Source organism: Erpetoichthys calabaricus, chromosome 1 (assembly GCF_900747795.2).
Source record: "Erpetoichthys calabaricus chromosome 1, fErpCal1.3, whole genome shotgun sequence".
Taxonomy (NCBI): domain Eukaryota; kingdom Metazoa; phylum Chordata; class Cladistia; order Polypteriformes; family Polypteridae; genus Erpetoichthys; species Erpetoichthys calabaricus.
Genome location: NC_041394.2, coordinates 32,736,736 through 32,756,469, shown reverse-complemented (window position 1 = coordinate 32,756,469; position 19,734 = coordinate 32,736,736). Strand labels below are relative to the sequence as shown.

The 19,734-nt window shown below is 36.3% G+C and overlaps 1 protein-coding gene across 4 annotated transcripts in view; it reads right to left on the bottom strand.

The window, feature by feature from the left end:
- The window catches only part of supt5h (SPT5 homolog, DSIF elongation factor subunit), a 66,329-nt gene that overhangs the window by 9,469 nt on the left and 37,126 nt on the right, over positions 1-19,734 (bottom strand). For all 4 annotated transcript variants that reach the window (XM_028797437.2, XM_051936227.1, XM_028797453.2 and 1 more), the window contains 13 exons: positions 16,704-16,859; positions 16,452-16,598; positions 16,096-16,242; positions 15,634-15,759; positions 14,024-14,108; positions 12,236-12,343; positions 9,160-9,262; positions 7,837-7,964; positions 7,251-7,359; positions 6,849-7,007; positions 6,217-6,385; positions 3,026-3,229; positions 2,796-2,891 (listed from right to left, as the gene is read on the bottom strand). In XM_028797437.2, coding sequence (XP_028653270.1) covers positions 2,796-2,891; positions 3,026-3,229; positions 6,217-6,385; positions 6,849-7,007; positions 7,251-7,359; positions 7,837-7,964; positions 9,160-9,262; positions 12,236-12,343; positions 14,024-14,108; positions 15,634-15,759; positions 16,096-16,242; positions 16,452-16,598; positions 16,704-16,859 — 1,737 coding nt within the window. The remainder of the gene's footprint in view (positions 1-2,795; positions 2,892-3,025; positions 3,230-6,216; positions 6,386-6,848; positions 7,008-7,250; positions 7,360-7,836; positions 7,965-9,159; positions 9,263-12,235; positions 12,344-14,023; positions 14,109-15,633; positions 15,760-16,095; positions 16,243-16,451; positions 16,599-16,703; positions 16,860-19,734) is intronic.

Genomic DNA, 19,734 nt, shown 5'->3' with positions numbered 1-19,734 from the left:
TGCTTTGCAGAATCTCCTCTATTTTTTCAGCTGAAAACGTTTTTCCAGAAGTTGAAAAGTTACATCATTTTTCATTTATTGTTGTCATAATACTGCTTGTATTTAAAATTTCCTTCACTTGTAATTGCTATTGAAGCAGTAGTTGAATAGTTCGCCTTGTGTTAAGAAAAAACTAAACAAAATGTGCGTTAGTAAGGTAATTATTTATATTGTGGTAAATGATGAGAGGATGCAGTGAACTTTTCGCCTTATTGTACTCACTGCTCCAGGTGTTTTACAGTTAACAACACTGCTTCAGTTGCTGACTTGCTGCACAATTTTACTATATTGCTCACTAGTTGGGTAAGCTGGTTAATAAATGTTGCTTCCATACTGGTCGTGAGGGCCGCACTGCAAAAATAATGTCAGAAGCAGTGATGTGCACTGCGTTTTAATGCTATGAACAGTGGTGAATTTCAAAGAAAAGATATGTGTGTTCCCGAATGATGAACAAAGGGCTGAATATGATGCAACATGTTATCAAAGTGCATTGAAGACATGTAGAGATATTTGTAGTGCATCTGTTCATCATGTAGGTCCATCCACTTATGAGAATATTATACTCACCTTCTCTTTGACATTTTTGCTTAATGGGTCTGATACTCCACCTTCTTCTTTCTTTTCACTTAACGCCAGCAATAATCGGAACATCTCTTCTTCCATTAGAAGAGTCTCGCGTCTTCTACTGTGAAATTGCTACCCAAACATTACCACCTACTGACTAGGAGAATATCCATGTGCAGATTGCATAAAAGCATTTTGGTCCCTGACAGCACACGTTCTTTATATTGTGGTCTACACACAGGCTTCGTGTTGTAAGCATAAACAGTGTGCTATAAGAAGCTGTCTTTAATAGTGTCACCAAAGTTAAAATTACATTTGAAGAACTGGGTGATGTTTTTATTAATTTGGCTTTTACTGCATGGACTAAATAACCAAAACATCTGGTAGCTCGCCAGGTTTTGCAAGTCTGTAATTGAAAAACGGTAGTCACAGACATCTGCACCACTGATTTGTCCACCCCTGTAACTTATTGAATTTAAAAAGTGAAATTACCATCAATTATATTTTGGATTAAGTATTTTCAAAACAACAGCCATTTGTACTTTAAATTAATCAACATACAAAGGATTTTTTCAAAACTACTGTTCACCCACTTACTGAACCCACTTTACCACTTAAAGGATCAACAGCCTTAATCTTCTCTGGGAATACTGGGTACAACCCTGAATGGACCCACACTCTCTTATATTGGGGCAGTACAGAACAGTCAACCAACCTAACACAGAGTGGGAAGAACCTCACACAGTCACCCACAGAATGTGTCAGAATGCCATTTGAGTTCAAGCTCTAATCACTACACCACCAGAGCTCCCAGGTTTAACTACACAAACGTAAACCTTAAAGGTCATTCAGCGGAGACACCATATTTTACTCAACACTACTGTAAGCATCACTTCAAAAATATTCTAGCCAAGTAATCCGGATTAAAAAAAAAAAAGTACAGAAGGAGTTCTCCATAAAACACCAATGCATGATGCAATATTACAGTATTTCAATATACTCCACAGACCACACCAGTATGAATACAATAAATTTACGTGTGGCGATATGTGACACATGCATACCAACTAAAGTTTCTGCATCATGAATAAAGATCACCCTGAAATATCTCAAGCTTAACAGAACCCAAAATTTTCAAATAAATAGTTATTACATACATTGTGATATAAACATAATTAAAATGACAAATCACTAAAAATTAAACAGATAATTAAAAAAAATGACAACAATATAAGCTGTTTACCACACTTATTTAAAAAAAGCATCCAGTGCATAAATCAAAGACTATTACAAGTTTCCCAAAAAGGTGCTTGTTACAAAGGCAATCTCGGTAAAGATGATCAGCAAATGCCTCAAAGCCCACATACCTGACAAAACTCCCCATAAAAAAGTGAATTGAGTAATACATAATAGTACTAGGGTGTTGTACCATGTTAGCCATTATGAATGTAGTGAAAAGTCAAGCAAAATGACACCTTTTATTGGCTAACTAAAAAGATTACAATATGCAAGCTTGAAGGGGCCTGAGTTGCCTCAAAAGCTTGCATATGATAACAAATAATGAAAAATACAAAATACTGGTATAAGACTTAAAAAATATCAAATGCAGTTAAAATGCAAATTATAAGCAACTGTATAATATAATTGTTAATTTATTGGTTAATAGGGTCATTGTCAGGGGTACAGAGTACAATAACTTTGAGGAAGTTACTGTACTTAAGTAATATGCCACAAGTCACAAGTATGCAATATTTTTTTCCTTTATACAAAAGATCCTCAACAGGACAATCAAAAGAAGGACTTGTGAAAAGCAATCTGTTCAGAACTAGCCAAAATCTTAATACATTTTATTCCTTCGATGCTTATGTTTTTGAAAAGATAATGAAAAATACTCCAGTGTACACGTCTTCCCCAAGTGATAATTAACCTATTAAAATCACCCCCCAAAAAATACTAAATTTATTTTTCATCACAAACATTTCCATATCCAACACAAAAAAGGGTTTTTAAATTTTGAAACATCAAATTTTGACGATTCTTAATATTTATTCATACTGCTGCACTTATTTAAATCAATAGTTGTTTTTTTATTATTGTTTCTTATTTTTATCCCTTTTGCAGATCTACCCTGACACAGCCCTTCACTAAATCCTCTTCTGCATATGTATACTAAGGAAATGTAAGATACGTACCTTATTGTTCTTAGTGGGCGTCACTGGCTCCAAATGCTCACTGGAAATGCTAACGACCTTGTCTGTATCCACCAGGAATACTGAACACATTCCAGCCTGTATGAAAAGCAACAGGACTGAGGTGAGAAGCAGCCAAAAACCTCAAGAAAAGTCTGCAACACTGAGAACATTTGATGTATGAGGGTGAAAATAGTAACAGTTTTAAGTTTCTATTCTGTTTGTGCACTCACCGACAAACTGCGAATAACTCCAGTTTGACCAACAACCTGGCTGTCCAAAAAGGTATCCCTGACACGCACCAAAATGTCTGTAGTGGCCCAGTCACAAGAAGATTGGTCAATGCTTGAGCCAGGAGTGTGAGGATTATAGCCACCAGGGGAAGGTGCTCCAGGTGTCATAGGACTGTAACCCACAGGACTGGGACTGGGACTGGCCTGCGAAAATATTAAAATAATAAAAAAAAAATGTAATCAACACAAATGTATAATGAACCTCATATTTTTTTTGAACAAGGCAGGACTCTTGACCAGTGAATAAGAGGAAGACGCAAAACTTCAATTCAAAAGCTTGATCCTGAGAGAATGCATTTCCCCTGCATGCACCGGTATGATTTTCTGCATGTATTTATTTAAAAAAAAAATGCATGCATTTTGCATGCTGTGAGAAAACAACTGGATTATTTGACATTTGGATTACGCAATCCAAGCAACAAGATTTTTTTTTGTGGATGTTTGTATATTATTTGATGTGGGCCAGGCGTTGATCTTCACTGATGCCCATTCTATCACACAAATTGTTATCTCTGTCCTTTATGAAAAAATGAGAATAATTTTTTTTTCTGTCATCAGTACAAATGAGGTAGATATTAAAAATATATATTTTTGGGTCGCGTATTCCTTTATACATGCATACTACTTATGCCTAATTTTCTGTCCAAAGGGTAAACCTTTGTTTAATAAAAATTTAAATTAACACCATCAGATTTCAGCTAATGTTTGTGTTACAAAACTGTGTTATCTAGTGTTGCCAGGCATTATCAGAAAACTTTGTGGTACATTTACAGGGATGGGGGGTTGGTTCTTTTGCATTTAAACTAAATACAATTGGTGACCCAATTCGTTCTAAGATTTGGCTGAATCATGGTGTCACGATTACATGGAAGTGTTTAGCAGAAAACACCTGATGATATAAGAGTGAGATATTCCACGTGACCCCAAATTGCAATTGAAAACTCCAAAGATAACATGGCAGTACTACAGCAGGTATGGGGTTGAATACAAATAGTGAAATGAATCTTCAAATAAAGAAAAAGTCAAGTACAACAGGCTAGTATTGAACCTAGACCAACTGCTTCGAAGGGAAGCATGCTAACAATTACAACACAACCATCATACCTGTCTGTCATGGTTTCTCTGTCAATAGATTACAGTGCTGAATTTCACAACACTCCTTTGGTTGACACTGGGCAATTAAAACACTATATAGCCTATATTCTGAGTTGAACTATCTCCAAGCTACCCTTCAATTTTCATGAAAATGTCTGCTGCTGTTTTTAGGTGATGTCAGAAAAAAAACATACAAGCATACATACATACAGTACATAAGAAATGACAATTCAGCTTTCTTTCCACAAATATAAAACAGAATTGTAAACTGTCTTCTGAAGATATCGATACACTCCTGATGATAAGTCTCAAAAATGTCATGATTTACTTCTGGCACATAAGAAATTCAGAAAGAATTTGGGAGTCAAACAGGTCAAATCTTTGATTAATCAACAGTTAAAATTAAGTCCATTAACATTTGGCCAGTGACACAATTTTCATAATTTTGGCTCTGTACACCACCACAATTGGGTTTGGATTGAAGCAATCATTATGTAATTGAAGTGTAGACTATGAGCTTTAATTTAAGGGGTTTACCAAAAATATTGTATGAGCTACCTAAGAATGACAGCCATTTTTCTGCATAGCCCACCCATTTCCAGTGGCTCTGAAGTATATAGACATTTGACTGACAAGCTGTTCTATAGCCAGGTGGGAGCAGGTCCCTCATCATTTCATTAACTATTAAGCAGGTAGAAGGCCTGGAATTGATTCCAGGTGTGAAATTTGCATTTGGAAGCTTCCACTGTGAACTCTCAATGACGTCAAAGAGCTGTCCATGCAAGTAAAAACAGCCCATCATTAGGCTGAGAAAACAAAACAAACCCTTAAGAAAGACAGCAGAAAAACCAGGAGTGGTCAAATCAACCATCTGGTACTTTCTTAAAAAGAAGGAACACACTGGTGAATTCAGCAACACCAGAAGGTTTGAAAAAAACACAGAAGACAACTGTGCTGGATGACTGAAGATTATGTCCTTGATGAAGAACAAACCCTTCACAACATTTAGCCAAACCAAGAACACTCATCTTAAGGTAGACCTATCTTTATCATTGCCACAATTGACAATCATGAGAAGACTTCATGAAAGTAAAGACAGAGAGTTTACCACAATGTGTAAACCAGTGGTAAACCACAAGCATATGAAGGACAGATTAGACTTTGCCAGAAAACATTTTTTAAAAGCCTGTCCATTTCTGGATTTTTCTTTGGACAAAGGAAACTAACGATAAATATATACCAACAATGTTGGAAAAGAAGAGTATGGAGAAGAGAAGAGACGGCTCATGATCCGATGAATACCACATCATCTGTGAAAAGTGGTGGAGGCAGATCTTACGGCATGATCATGCATGCCTCTGCAAATAGAAGTCAGTCGCTGGTGTTTATTGAAGGTATAACTGTTGGCAGAAGTAGGAGGATGAGTTCTGAAGTGTACAGGGCTTTACTATCAGCTCAGATTCAGCCAAATGCTGCACAAATAATAGGATGACACTTGGTTCATGGGTTCCAGACTTTAGGCAGTCAAGTGACTGCAAAGGATTTTCAACTAAATAATGAAAATGATCATTACATTTATGATTATATTAGTTTCTCCAAATACTTTTGAGCCCCAGGATTTGGGGAGGTTGGGATTACTGTACAGAAAAATGGCTGTCATACAATGGCTAAATGGCTCATACAATATTTTTGGTAAACCCTTTAAATTAAAGCTGAAAGTCTACACTTCAATCACATAATGATTGCTTAATTTCAAATCCACTGTGGTAGCATACTGAGTCAAACTTATGAAAATTGTGTCACTGTCCAAACACCTAACTGGACCTAAATGTAAATGCTTTTTCATATATACAATAGCCGCATTAAAACACAATTTTCCCATATATTGAGGCTATGCAATTTTCAAAATAATGATTTTACACAATTGTAAATTTGTGCATATACAGTATATTAATTGCTAAGAAAATACAACTAATTAGCATGTCACCAAGTGATTCTTATATGTACATTATGAATTCCAGAACTCTGTTGGTTACCTGGTAAGCCATAGGAGAAGGGGTAGGATGATAACTGGCTGGTGAGTGCGTATTCTGGTAGCCAACTGGACTGGGAGCCACCTGATGGTAGCTCTGAGGACTAGGACTGGGTTGATAGGAGCCTTGGGGTGAAGGGGCCGCATATGGAGAGTACTGGTCTGTGTTGTACCTGAAATTAAGAGGGAACGAGAGGAATCCATTCATAAGAGGCACTAAGTAGAACCAGAAATTATATCAAAACTAAACCAGAATTGTCAATATCACTGACTCTTTCAGTTTTTTTTTTTTATGCACTATTATCATGCTGTACAGATTACATTAACTAGTGCATTTTCTTTTCTCTCTGAGTGAAGCCATTTATTATAAATGGTCTGGCCTAAACCTTATACTGAACAATGCAGTACAGGCAGCTGGTAAAACTTCCATACCTTCTTCACTATACATGCATTAGCATAAAAGTAATCTGGTTTGCCTGGTTCAGTTTTGACTTCTAAACATAAAAATGCAGCATTTTATTTCAGGGCAAACGGTTACATTTTACAAAAAATGTTTAGTATTTACATGTGTAAATATTAAACTCTCACCTTAAAAAATAAGAAAAAGGCATGTAAACAATATTAGTGTACACTCACATAGCTGGTGTTCCAGGTGTTTGGGGATTGTACTGTGGATTTACTTGTGGAGATGGGACTTCGGGGTAACCTGGGGTCTGGGGGTTGGGAGTTCCACCATACCCTTGCGGGGAAGGAGAAGGCTCATCATCATAGTTGTAGTCATACTCCTCATCGGCTCTGTCATACAGAAACAGAACATATTCTGAACTAATTTTGCTCATAGTTCACTCTAATAGTAACATGCACTATGCTACTGTATATAGGTGGAACAGAAAATCTGTGTTGAGAAGAAGTTAGCTAGTTAGTTATATCACAGTACAGGACAGTATATGAAATAACTGACATCAACATAGGCCTTACACATACATATTAGGACAGCAACAGGAACAACTCTGTGGGAGCCATTAACATGCCACTTACCTAGATGGTGTATTAGGATTATTGGGGTCCCAAGCTCCACTTTGCCCAGGTGTTCGGCTACCATCATGCAGTGGAGTCTGGGATCCATAATGTGGTGTTCTATTCCCAGCTTAATTACATTAACACAAAATAATCAGACATCAGTGTTATATATTTTATACATAATGCCAACAGAATCAATATCAGTTAAACTCAATCAACTTAAATATGACAAATGGTGTGATCTACTTAAAAGAAATACAAAGGAAAGGAACAGTTAGGATTCACATGGAAAAGATATCCTTCACAGAATTACAGTATGTACTTAAGTCAAGAAAAGTTTAGAAACTTACATAGACACACAATGAGAGAGGTTCAAAACTTTCAACCTTGTGGGTTCATGGTAAATTTTGTAATTATGAGATATTTTAAAATCTATTTTTATAATAATAGGTTTACATTGTTTCAAAATATTTTTATGCAGTTCTGAAATTATATAATAGTGGAAATATAATTTTAAGAAATCATTTGAACAAGCTTAAAGAAACATCTTATCCCACAAGCAAAACATAATAAACATAAAATATACCATAATAAACAAACATACCATCATGTATAGGTGTCTGGGATCCATACATAGGTGTTCTAGATCCAGATCCATACATTGGTGTTTGGGAGCCATACATTGGTGTACGGCTATATGAGGAGGTCATTCCTCCGGGCCTTCTTACACCCCTGATCAGTGAAAACAAAACATAGTTAAAAAAACGAGAAAAAATGGGCTGTCAATAAACTCATTAAATCAGAACATTAACCAAAAATAAGAACATTTAGCATAACATTTATTTATATTTGCTTACTGACTCACTATCTTGTTGATGAATGAAAGAAGTGATACTACTAGGTATGTATGTCTAATCTCTTGTCTAGTTAATGATGTTCATTAACAGACAACCATAACACAACGGAGGATAGTAGAAAGTCTAAAATGGTGTCCTGACTGCTGTAATCACTGCTGTTTTTAGCGGATGCTCTCCTTGTTGCCTTTTCTGTCTGATCTTTATGCATTAGAGCAGTTGCTCAGATGTATTTGTTCTGATCCGAGCCAACACCTCAAATTATTATCCAATTCTTTTAAAAGGTGAGTAGTAATATAGTAAATGGGTGTTCCATAGAAAAGCTTAAAATGCTATTTAAAATAGAAATTATGGGGCCAACTAATATTTTGGTGCAGTAGAAGTACAGAAAGACGCTGAGATGAAGCTAGAGGAAAGTATTTTGAAGATTTACAGGTCAATCTATATCCAACTTTGCCAAAGGCAATGAGCTATGGCCAAAACAGTAAAATCATGGGTAGAAGTGATCAACAAACATTTCCATGGAGGCGTTTTTCATGCTCCATGATTTGCTGGGAAACTTTGCAACCTTGCAGGGCCTTAGAATATAGCCTGTGCTGCTTTAGACCAAAACCATTCATCTTAAGCAGTTCTGGAATTTAACAAGGTTGTTCTTATCTAACTCCTGCACAAGTTGTGCTAGGGGACTTTCAGCTGGAAGGGAATATAGGACATACTAGGAATTCATTAGGATGAGCAGGCCATATCGGTGAGAATGGTCTGAAATGGTCTGCAGTTACTACACAACTCTAACCAGGACAAGAAGATTTCAACATAAGATGAAAGCACAACAGAAAGTCACATTATCAGAAATGGTTTAACTATTAAGCAAATACCTCAAGGACAATAAAAGGCAGAACAGCAATTAAGAAACCTGCTCAAACTCAGGCTGCTAGGCTAGCCCTGTGCTTAGTACATGAACCTTATTAAAAGGTAATAGCACAAAATAATAATACCATATACGGCTGCAGAAACAATTCTATATTATCTATTTAAAACCTGGTATCAGATATTCCTGATTTCCATATACTTACACTGGGGTGAGTCGCTGTCTATCTACAGATATAGTCTGGCAGGTGGAATGTAGCTCCACACGAGCAGTTGACTCAGTCGCATCTTTCACAACACCAATGTAACCTATTAGCAATTTTAAGAATAGGTCAGAAACACACTAACACCCTATAGCATGATAGAGTTAATAATAAGTACCACATTTCAATTAAAAATTGGAAGTATTTATATAAAACATTGCACACAAATATATTGAATTTGAAGCAAAAATATTTTGGAGCACTCTCTCAGATCAGTTTAAATCGTATAAATACAATTAACAATACTAAAATAAATCTGCAAGGAACATTCCTAAACAAGATGAGAAAAAAATAGTCAAATTTCTTTAATAAAATATGATAGTACAAAGAAAATTCTACCAAGACAGTGGCACAGTACACAACTTTTAGTTAAAGGGGATATCAAGCTTGACCACTGAAGTTGCTGATCCTGTCACTTGAGCTTATCAGGTTACACAACTGTAACTGCCAAAGTAATTTTTCCAACAATGGTCACAGCCAGATTATTTCACTTTTTATTGACTATATCACAATTCCAGTAGCTCACAACGTTACACTTTAACTGTGCCTTTAACCCTAATCCATGAGGGGGTCTCCAAGGCAATACGACGGCTATGAAATTTTCTGACTTTTCATCGTGTGTTGTCTTGAAAAATGTGACAAACTCCGCTTCACAATAGCTTAGTGCAAATAAGTGCTACAGTAGCACAAAGTAGTTGGGGGTCTCTGAGACCAACCATTCATGGAAACTTTACCATTTTTGTATGAGCATTTTTACTTCGTTTTATATTTTATATTTGAATTTTCTATTTAAATTTGTATTTTCTTTGGTTTAGATGTTCTTATTCCTGCCTGAGACATTGCTGGTGTATAGATTGTTGAGGAGCAAGTTTTTTGAAAAGTTGCTGGAATATCGTTACATTAGGTCTAGTCTAATATGGCAGCGTGTAAGACTTCAAAAACGTTAAAAGCCCTGTCATTAGCGGATAGAGTAGAAGTGTTAAAATGAATTGATAGTAAGGTAAGTCAAGTGTCTGTTGCCAAGCACTTTGGTGTTCATCCAAGTCAAATCTGTCACATTGTTAAGCAACGGCAGCAAGTGATTGATGACTGGCCAAAAAAAAAATGCTAATCCTGACCGAAAAAGAAAACGGGCAGAAAAATCTGAGGATGTTGAAGTCACTTTGTTGCGTTGGTTCAGCTAGAAGCAGACAGCTGCCACTTACCGGACCGATGTCGATTGAAAAAGCCAATCAGCTTACTGTTAGCTTTGGCATAGAGGGATTTAATGCTACAAATGGATGGCTGGAGCGCTGGAAACAACGAGAAAACATCCAGTTTAAACAGCAACACAGGGAAAAGCAGGAAGCTGATGAATTTGGTGCCGAGTGTTGGATAATTGAAGTTCTTCCAAACATCAAAGAGTATGATGAACGTGATATCTTCGATGCTGACGAAACTGGGCTTTATTGGCGTGCCATACCCGAGGGAAAATTAACGTTTAAACACCATGAAGCTGCTGGAACTAAAGTGCCAAAAGACAGACTGACGCTACTACTGGCCTGTAACATGGATGGATCAGAAAAGTTGCCGCCGCTGGTAATAGGGAAAAGCAAAGAGCCAAGGTGCTTCAAAAATGTCAAGAAGCTTCCAGTGGCATACGAGGCAAAGCGCAACGCCTGGATGACTAGTGAAGTTTGGCTGCAGTGGCTGAAGAAGCTGGACAATTCAATGTGGTCCAAAGGAGAACAAATTGTTTTGCTGTGTGGCAATTGCGCAGCACACAGTGATGATATCAGACTGACAAACATCAAGCTTGTTTTTAGGCCGCCCAACACAACAAGCTTCTTTTAGCCCATGGACCAAGCCATAATAGCAAATTTCAAGCAAAATTACCGATCTCTCATGCTTTGCCGTCTGATGGCTATCATGGATCAAGGTAACAATGAAACAATGAGAGCAATTGAGCTGGCCCATAAGCTGACGGTACTTGACAGTTTGCACATGCAGAAGGATGTATGGAGTCGTGTCAGTACGTCAACAATCGTTAACTGCTACAGATGGACAAGCTTCGTGAAAGCTGTGGAGGGAGATAGCACTATCCCAGTTCTGGGTGCCTCAGCAGCAGTTGTGGGGCTACAGCTGCCTGATGGAATGTCAACTAATGACTTTGATCGTTTCGTTGAAATCAATAGTACTGCTCCAACAAGTGCAGATAAAACAGACAAAGAGATACACGAAAGCCTGAAGGAGTCTATTCCAGTCGCTAATCAACTAGAAGAGGAGGAGAGACTGGATGCGGCCGACGTCGATGACGTTCAGACTGCACCTGCCATGGCACCGATGTTCGCTAATGCAGCGAAGAGCTTGGATTTTATACGAGCCTACCTAGAGTCAACTGGCTGTGATTCGTACGAAACGTTTTATGCGCTGTCCAGCCAAATTTATGACCGTCATCCGAACCAGGCACAGACAACAATAACAGATTATTTTTGTCGCATGTGAACTAACACTGAGTAAATGACGACACTGCTTAATTGAAAATTAGCAGCTGTAGACCGGCAAGGCTGTATGTATGTTACATGTACTGTAATCTAATTTGACTACATTAGACGATTAAACTATATTTGAGGCTGGTTAGTAACAATACGTTGTGTTTATTCCTTAGCTCTAGGCACTGCAGTTAGGCGTGTCCTTTATAAATAGGCGACCACAGTGACGCAATACATGCATAAAGTGCGTACCTAGCATGAAGCACATGGCTTACAGTATTATAAGCTAACTCCGCTTATTTGCAATCTCTGCTTACCTGCAATTGGGCCTTCAGCCCCCAAACACTGCAGCTAAATGGAGTGCACTGTATTTCATGACATAATAACACAGAACAAAACACGCAAGACAAATTTCAAGAAAACAACCAAATCAGGGTGAGCGCAGTAAACACTGGAAACAGGCTTTACTTGTCAAAATAGGTTTTGATTGCAATGTGGAACTGCATTTTATAGACCAAATTCATTATTTTCTTGGTCAAAGGACTTACCTTTGTAGGGTCCCTGTGAAATTCTGACAGTCTGTCCGATTAATTCATTGTCTCTTCTGCCTCGGCCACGACCCATTCCTCCACCATGGCCTCCTCTCTGCTGAGGTCCTAACAAATACATTTCAATTTACACCAAGTTTTCTTACAGAAACATTATTACACAAGCAAATTACATGGATTCTGCTTTCTCAAAACACAAATATAAAACATTTCAAAGGTAATATTGAGCGGGTTTAAATAACAGTAATCGATAATCTTAAGGCATACGACTGAGCAGTTATGGACTAGTGCATGTATAAATAGAGTTCAAAAAGTGATAAATCAAAACCACTTGTTACAAACGATATCACGTTTATGCAACAATTCTTATTAAAATATTTTTCATACATAACAAATGTTGGTTAAATTGCATTTAGTTTCCTGCTTTCTATGGTCAGTTATATTCTTATGTACGATTTACAGATGACACTTCAGTTTTCACAAATTTGAATCTCGTGCATATATTTCCCCAAGCAGCATATAGCATAAAGCTATGGAACATGTGCAAATGAATGTAGTGAATATGTTGATAGTAACAAACACATGCCAAAAACTCCAACTGCATAAACCCACATACAGATTGAAGATTTTAAGGCTGATGAAGATGTGTGTGTTCGTATTTGTATTATTGCATTCATTTTCATAGTACAATTTGTTATGCAAGCACACATGCCAATTCTTCCATCTTTAATGCTCTGCAAACTTAAAATATTTTTAGGATATTTTTGGCATTTATCTTTATCAGTTTTTACACTTGGCCAAACATATGTTCCTTGGTCTAGAGTACGGGTCCTCAATCACGGTCCTGGAGGGCCGTAGTGGCTGCAGGTTTTTGCTCCAACCCAGTTACTTAATAATAAGCACTTACCGCTCAAGTAACACTTCTGCTTCACTTTAGTGGTCTCGCTCGTTAAAATTTTGAACCCTTATTGCTTATTTTAGTCTTAAACAGCTGTATTCTTGGTTTTTAATTGCTCCTAATTAGCAATAACATGCAAATGACAAAAGAGACCAGCAGTGCTCCATTTAGCTTGTTTCCATTTACACCTGTGTGTATTTATCATGCACTATTGGGTTTAATTAAATACTTGGAATGAAAGTGAAGAGAAAAAAAGTGAAGGACTGAGAATTACTCATCCATTTTAGCCTTCAAATCATCTGGATGATATCCTTAGAAAGGGGAAGAAAATCTAGGATATTAGAATTACCTGATACAGCAGAGTTAAAGCACTAATAAGCCACGAAATTAAATTATTGGCAAGAACTGCTTTCTAATTAAACAACCAGGTTAGAACAAAAACCTGCAACCACTGCGGCCCTCCAGGACTGTGATTGAGGACCCCTGGTCTACAGCAACTTTGAGAGTGAAAGATAAAGTTCTTCATATAGATAAGCAAAGAAAACTGATACGCAATAAAACAGTTTTTGAGCATAAGTATTTTCTGTTTAAATATATTTAATTCAATAAGGAGTTATGTATGAAAATATATATCCAACAAGAACATCAGTATACAAGTTAAATGTATACGCAGAAGCATTTAAGCATATTCGCCATTTTTTTATGCTTCTTTTGCACTTGAAGCCTTAAGTCCTGTACACTCATCCAATATTAGCACCTCCTTGCCATGGATAGAAGGACACGCAGACACAACTATTTCTTCATAACAAGCACTTTTACAAGAAACATTTTGCAATTGAATGCATTAAAGAATCTAAGGCTGAGGAAATACTGAAGGGCATAGCACTTACCTCCTCCACTGGGATGTATTGGGCTACTAATTCGTGGACTCATGGGGGCAAATCCACCAATGGTAAAATTTGTTACATCTCTAGGCTGAAATATAGATTTAAATAAAACTATACATGAAACAGCACTAGGAGGTAAACAATGAGATAATCAAAAAAAAAATCAAGGAAAAGTACATAAATACTGCAAAATAACTATTTACAAATTTATAGCCAATACCACAATTTTACTATTTACGATTTTACTATTTAAAGAGAATTTGGACAACTCCAGGCCCCTCACCACACTTAGCTGCGTCTTATTACTACTCCATTATTCTTTCATTCAGCATTAACAGCTGCATTTCTCATGTTCACTGGGTAATAACTGTCAAAGTGTGTTTGTGACACAACTTTTGCGGGTATTATTATGAATTAGGGAGCATCTATAAAAAGAGTTGAGACAAGAGAATGAGGTGAGAGATCTGCTCAATTATATAATCAAATTACTTTGGAATTAAATAGCAAGAAAACAAGAGAGCTGGGAACTCGAAAGGACTGTGAAAGAACTATAAGAGAACCCTCTCATTTTAACATATCAATAGTTATACTGAAGAGGCAGCTGGGAATTCCATGTACCAAGACACCACCATTTCTAGCACTCTAACATGGGAGGTTAACAAATCAGCTCTGGTCATTAATGCTCATCAGAGGCAGTTCTTTTAGAGATGCCTAAAAGACATTTGGAAGTCATTACCCATTTTCAACATGGCGATACATTTTCTCCATTAAAGACTGCTATGACCATACGTCTACCAAAGGAAAATGGTCTCTAAGGAGAGTGGTGTGCCATCTTCCCTCTGTGGATTCAATCTTTGCCACTTAAAGAACATGTTCGAAATTTTTCAAGTAGAAGTTATTTCTTCACAATTATGGTATACATTCATTTGCCACATACAACTTAATTCTAAAGTGAAGTGTTTTTTTAATAACTTTTAAAAATACCTTATCTGTTCTTGTACATAGTGCTCCATAGCTCCACGATGGTGGCTACGAGTAGACGAGCGAACAGGAAATGTATTCCTACCTCAAAGAAAATAGTTCCAAGAATCAGTGATAACATACATGTTTTTGTTTCGTTATCACATGGATGCCACATAAACACAGAAAGAACATTTTCTTAAATTGAAAACGTACTGCTTTAAAATGGATGTATTTGGTATGTTTAAGCCTTTTTTAATGCTTGAACCAGGTTACCATAAGCCCTATTATAAGGTGCAAGAACAGACAAGGTATTTTTAAAATGTATAAAATAACACTTTAAAACAGTTTTATGTGCCCAATTAATATATATCATCATTGTGAAGAAATCATTTTGGCTTAAAATACTGAACTTATCCTTTAAACAGTGCTTTTTGAATTACAGAAACATTTTGCACTTTGTGTGAACACGTATCTATTATTCATTGCAAAAACAACAAAAGGTTAATCAATTTTTTTCTTTTGTTGGGGACTTGTATTTTCCACGTACAACGTTATACAATAATGCAACATATTCCTATTGCACTTTATAAGATTCAGAGGACTGTCAAAAGCAGAATACATATTTCAGTGTTGAAATGATGATTATTCACCTTGGACCCTCCAGCCAATACAAGATGTCGTGTTTTACAGACAAACATGCCACCATTTTCAACAAGCTTCTTACAGTGCAAAAAAGCAAATCCTCTGAATAAGTGCCTGATCTCTCCCTCACGACCCTGTTAAGGACAAAAACAAACACCAGCAATATGTAAAATGGAATGGAAGATGCAGTGAATTATTAATTTGATATTCAGTTAAATATAACCGGAAAAGAAATTCACTGACAATAATAAATAACACAGTATTTATTTCTACTTAATGTAAACTTATTCTTGGTGATCACTAATGGTTATTTTGTTACTGGCATAATTATGATTTTTAAAAGTATATAGCTTTGAAGTACCATGTAACAAAATAGTTGAATATATCTGAATATTGTATATCATTCTGAACCATTTATCATGTTTTATTTGAAAAGGTAATTATAGAAAGTTAACAACACATTTTCTTACCGAATGAGGGCCATCAATGACCTTGACAATGTCTTTAACATGAATGTTGTTTTGTTCAGAGTCCAAAGCCACAGCAAACCGGTTGTCCTTTCTTCTTGTAACAGCCTGATGTCTAACAATTACTACCTTGCCTTGCATATTTAAAACCTGTGTTGCAAATAGATAAATTATTTTAAATGCTTGTTATTAAAATGGACATGTGTTGCATACATTCATTCTACTACAGTAAGAGTTCGTATTGGATAATACAGCGTCAATTTTTCTTTTGATCATTAACAAATTAGCCTTAGCTTTTACAATCCTATTATGCAGCATTTTAGAAAATATGGATTACTCTAGGAAGTTAGAATATCCACCTGGAATGTTTCTCTTTCAAGACGCACAATGACTCCAACAGTTTGTGGATCCAACTGGACCAGCTCCCCCCACTCATGCTGACCTCCGACATCCACCCCTGAAGCTGTTTCTGAGCAGAGCTGCAGGTCCCTAGGAAGGACTTTCAACTGTATTGAAAATGGAGAAAAAAAAAACAATCAATAAATAAATGACAATATATGTCACAACAATGTAAAACTTTTGGAACACTTCCAGAACTTAATTATTCTTACCTCATGCATTGTGAGATCTGAAAAAAGAATAACAAAGTTCTCCTCCACACGTACAATTAATCCAGTGTCTCCTTCATACCGTCCAGCAATCACTTTCACGTGATCACCCATTTTAAAGTACTTCCGCAACTCTCGGGCTGGGAACTCTAAAGGGTCCTAGTAATCGTGAAAGAATAAAATGTTCAATAAAGCTAAAGGTAAAATACTGTATGAATGTATGTATAATTTCTCCATCTACATTTATGCTTAAAGTAAAGGAATCAACATGCAAAGTCTGCTAATGCAAATACTTTTTAACACTCAACTAGGGAATTGTCAGGACAAGGTAAACAAGTTGTGAACACAAAAACAGCATCATCACTTGGAATTTAGATTTTCTCACTAACAGACAACAAACTGTGTGCATGGGAAAGCACTTCATCTATAATACTGAACACTGGGGTACCACAGGGCTGTATGCTGAGTCCTCTCCTTTACTCCCTCGTCACAAATGACTGTAAATCTACCCATGATACTATCATCATAATAAAGTTTGCAAACTACACCACCATGATAGGCCTGAACCTCTAATAATGATGAAGCAGCCTATAGATAGATAAGAGGTTGAAAATCTGGAGTCTTTCAGCCAGAAGAACAACTTTGCACTCAATTCCAAGAAAACAAAGGAACAGATTCTGGACTTCAGGAGACTGAACTACAGCAGTCACCATACCGTCAGCATTAATGGCATGAGAGTGAAGACCGCCCAGAGTTTCAGATTGTTGGAAAAAAAAAAAAAAAACATCAGCCAGGACCCGTCATGGACAACAAACATGACAGCAGTGCCCAAGAAAGATTTTCAGAGGCTTCATTTTTCTGAGGGGCCTGAAGAAAGCACAACTCCCACAACAGTTCTTGGTTAACTTCTACAAGAGTACCATAGACTCTGTCATCACATACTGCATTACAGTTGTGGTAATCAGGCTGCACTTCCAAGAATAGGAAGACCCTCCGGTGTATCATCAAAATTGTGATTTCATTTATTATTTCTCTATTTATACCTAAACGCTTATCTTTACTTTTACTCTGTGTATAGTTGTAACTGTTAATAGTAACAGCTACAGAATAGCATTTATTAATAAAGGATTAAACATTACACAGTAACATTTTGATAGATAGAATTTTGTTGTGTACATTTTTATATAACATTTAACAGTTGTATCTTGTAATTTAGCCTTGAATGGCTTGAAGGTCACAATTAAATTAAAAAAAAATTATTGCTGTTTGCAATAATATGGTCTGTGAGGATGCAAGTCTGAAAAGCACACATCACATTCACACACTACAGAATTATAAATGTTTAAAATTAATAAAAGTCTAGATGGTTTCAACTTAAATTCATAAATTCAAGAAAAGATTGTCACTGTGCCTTGACTGGTGTTTAAAAAGGAGGTCTTTGCTGGTAGAATGCCAATTCAGCCTTTCACTGCTTGACTGGCTGGATTTACGCTAATGCAGTCACATTACTGAAAATACATGAAATAGAATGATTGCCCACAGTGTGGTACTGACCACGCATCACAAGATAATGAAGTACTGATTATTCATTCATTTGTTTGGCTTGCCTGCACCTGTATGATATAATTCCATTCTTTAATCACTGATATCACATTAGATTCACTTCATGAATGACAACTTTTAGCTTATTTACCAAGAAAGCAGTAAAGGGGTTCAGAAGGAATGCAAATGTTTGCAAAGTTTTAAAAATATTGTTATTAGTAACAAATTGTCTGCTACAGAATACTTTTCCTAGATCATACCATCATAGGAGAAGTTTTGGGGTTTTGATCAGCGTCAAATTACATTATTGTGAATATACAGAAAATAAAAGCTAATTTAAAAATTACCACCTAAATTAGTTTCAGTACAAATGATGCAACAACTGCTGCTAATTTTTAGCACAACTACTTAGCAATTATTTTACAGGGTGTAATTATTACAATTTTATCTTCCTGTGTTAGCAGTATCAGTACGAATAGTGCAGATTGGCTAGCTGATTAACTAAATGATAATAGTTCATACAGTCTAAAGATGAAATATTCTAGTCAGCACAATAATAGACTATATAATGGAAATAGACTAGAATGTGATAGATTCAAAGATGCCATCTCTGGCTTTCCACCCTGTGACAATAGAACATTACAGAAATTTGGCTATCGATACCTCAACAGATCACTTAGATTGGTGGTATTGACATGCAGTGTGTACAAAAGCTGGGAATTTATATAAGCTTATTCCTCTCACTTAAGCAGTTATTCCACTACCATTAGAAAAACCAACATCCACTAAGACCGGAGAGACAGACTGATTATAGCCTTTGTTACTATGTAGGCAACAAGTACTAACGTTCTAAAGTACTTAACACTTGTATTACCCCAGCTAGATTCTTAATGTGAGCATTTCTGGTAGCATTTAAGGCAGCATTTAAACTTTGATTTGTAACACACAGCAGCAAATGCATGAATGTCAACATAGCAGAAACTAGTATCCTGTGAATGTCAAAAGCACACCATTAAAAAAAATATAAATTACAAATTATAATAAAAAAAATGTGCAAGAAACACCACAGTAATTTTCTGTACATAAGCTATGCAGGCACCTATTAGTGCTGCTCCAATCAATCACCCACCTATTTAAATTTCCACAATAGAAGACTATCAATGATCAGTAATTTAGACAAATACAAAAAATATTTTAAAGCACCTGCTTTTCTAAGCTTTATGGTAATTTAGTTGTAGTACTCCTTTATGTGACGTAGTTGGACTACAGCACATCTTTTTTGCTGTAAACATCCTGTAAACAGAAAGCAGCAAGGCAGACTTTACTAGAGAGGGAGAAGACTAGAATATTAGACTTAAAATTAAATAAAGTGGAGTAATACACTGAGCAAAATGGAATCTGAGCAGTCACCCTGTCCTATTAGACAAATGGCAAAAAAAGTTAAAGAATTCAAACTGTTTTATTTTGTCATTTAATAGTAAACAGGCTTGTC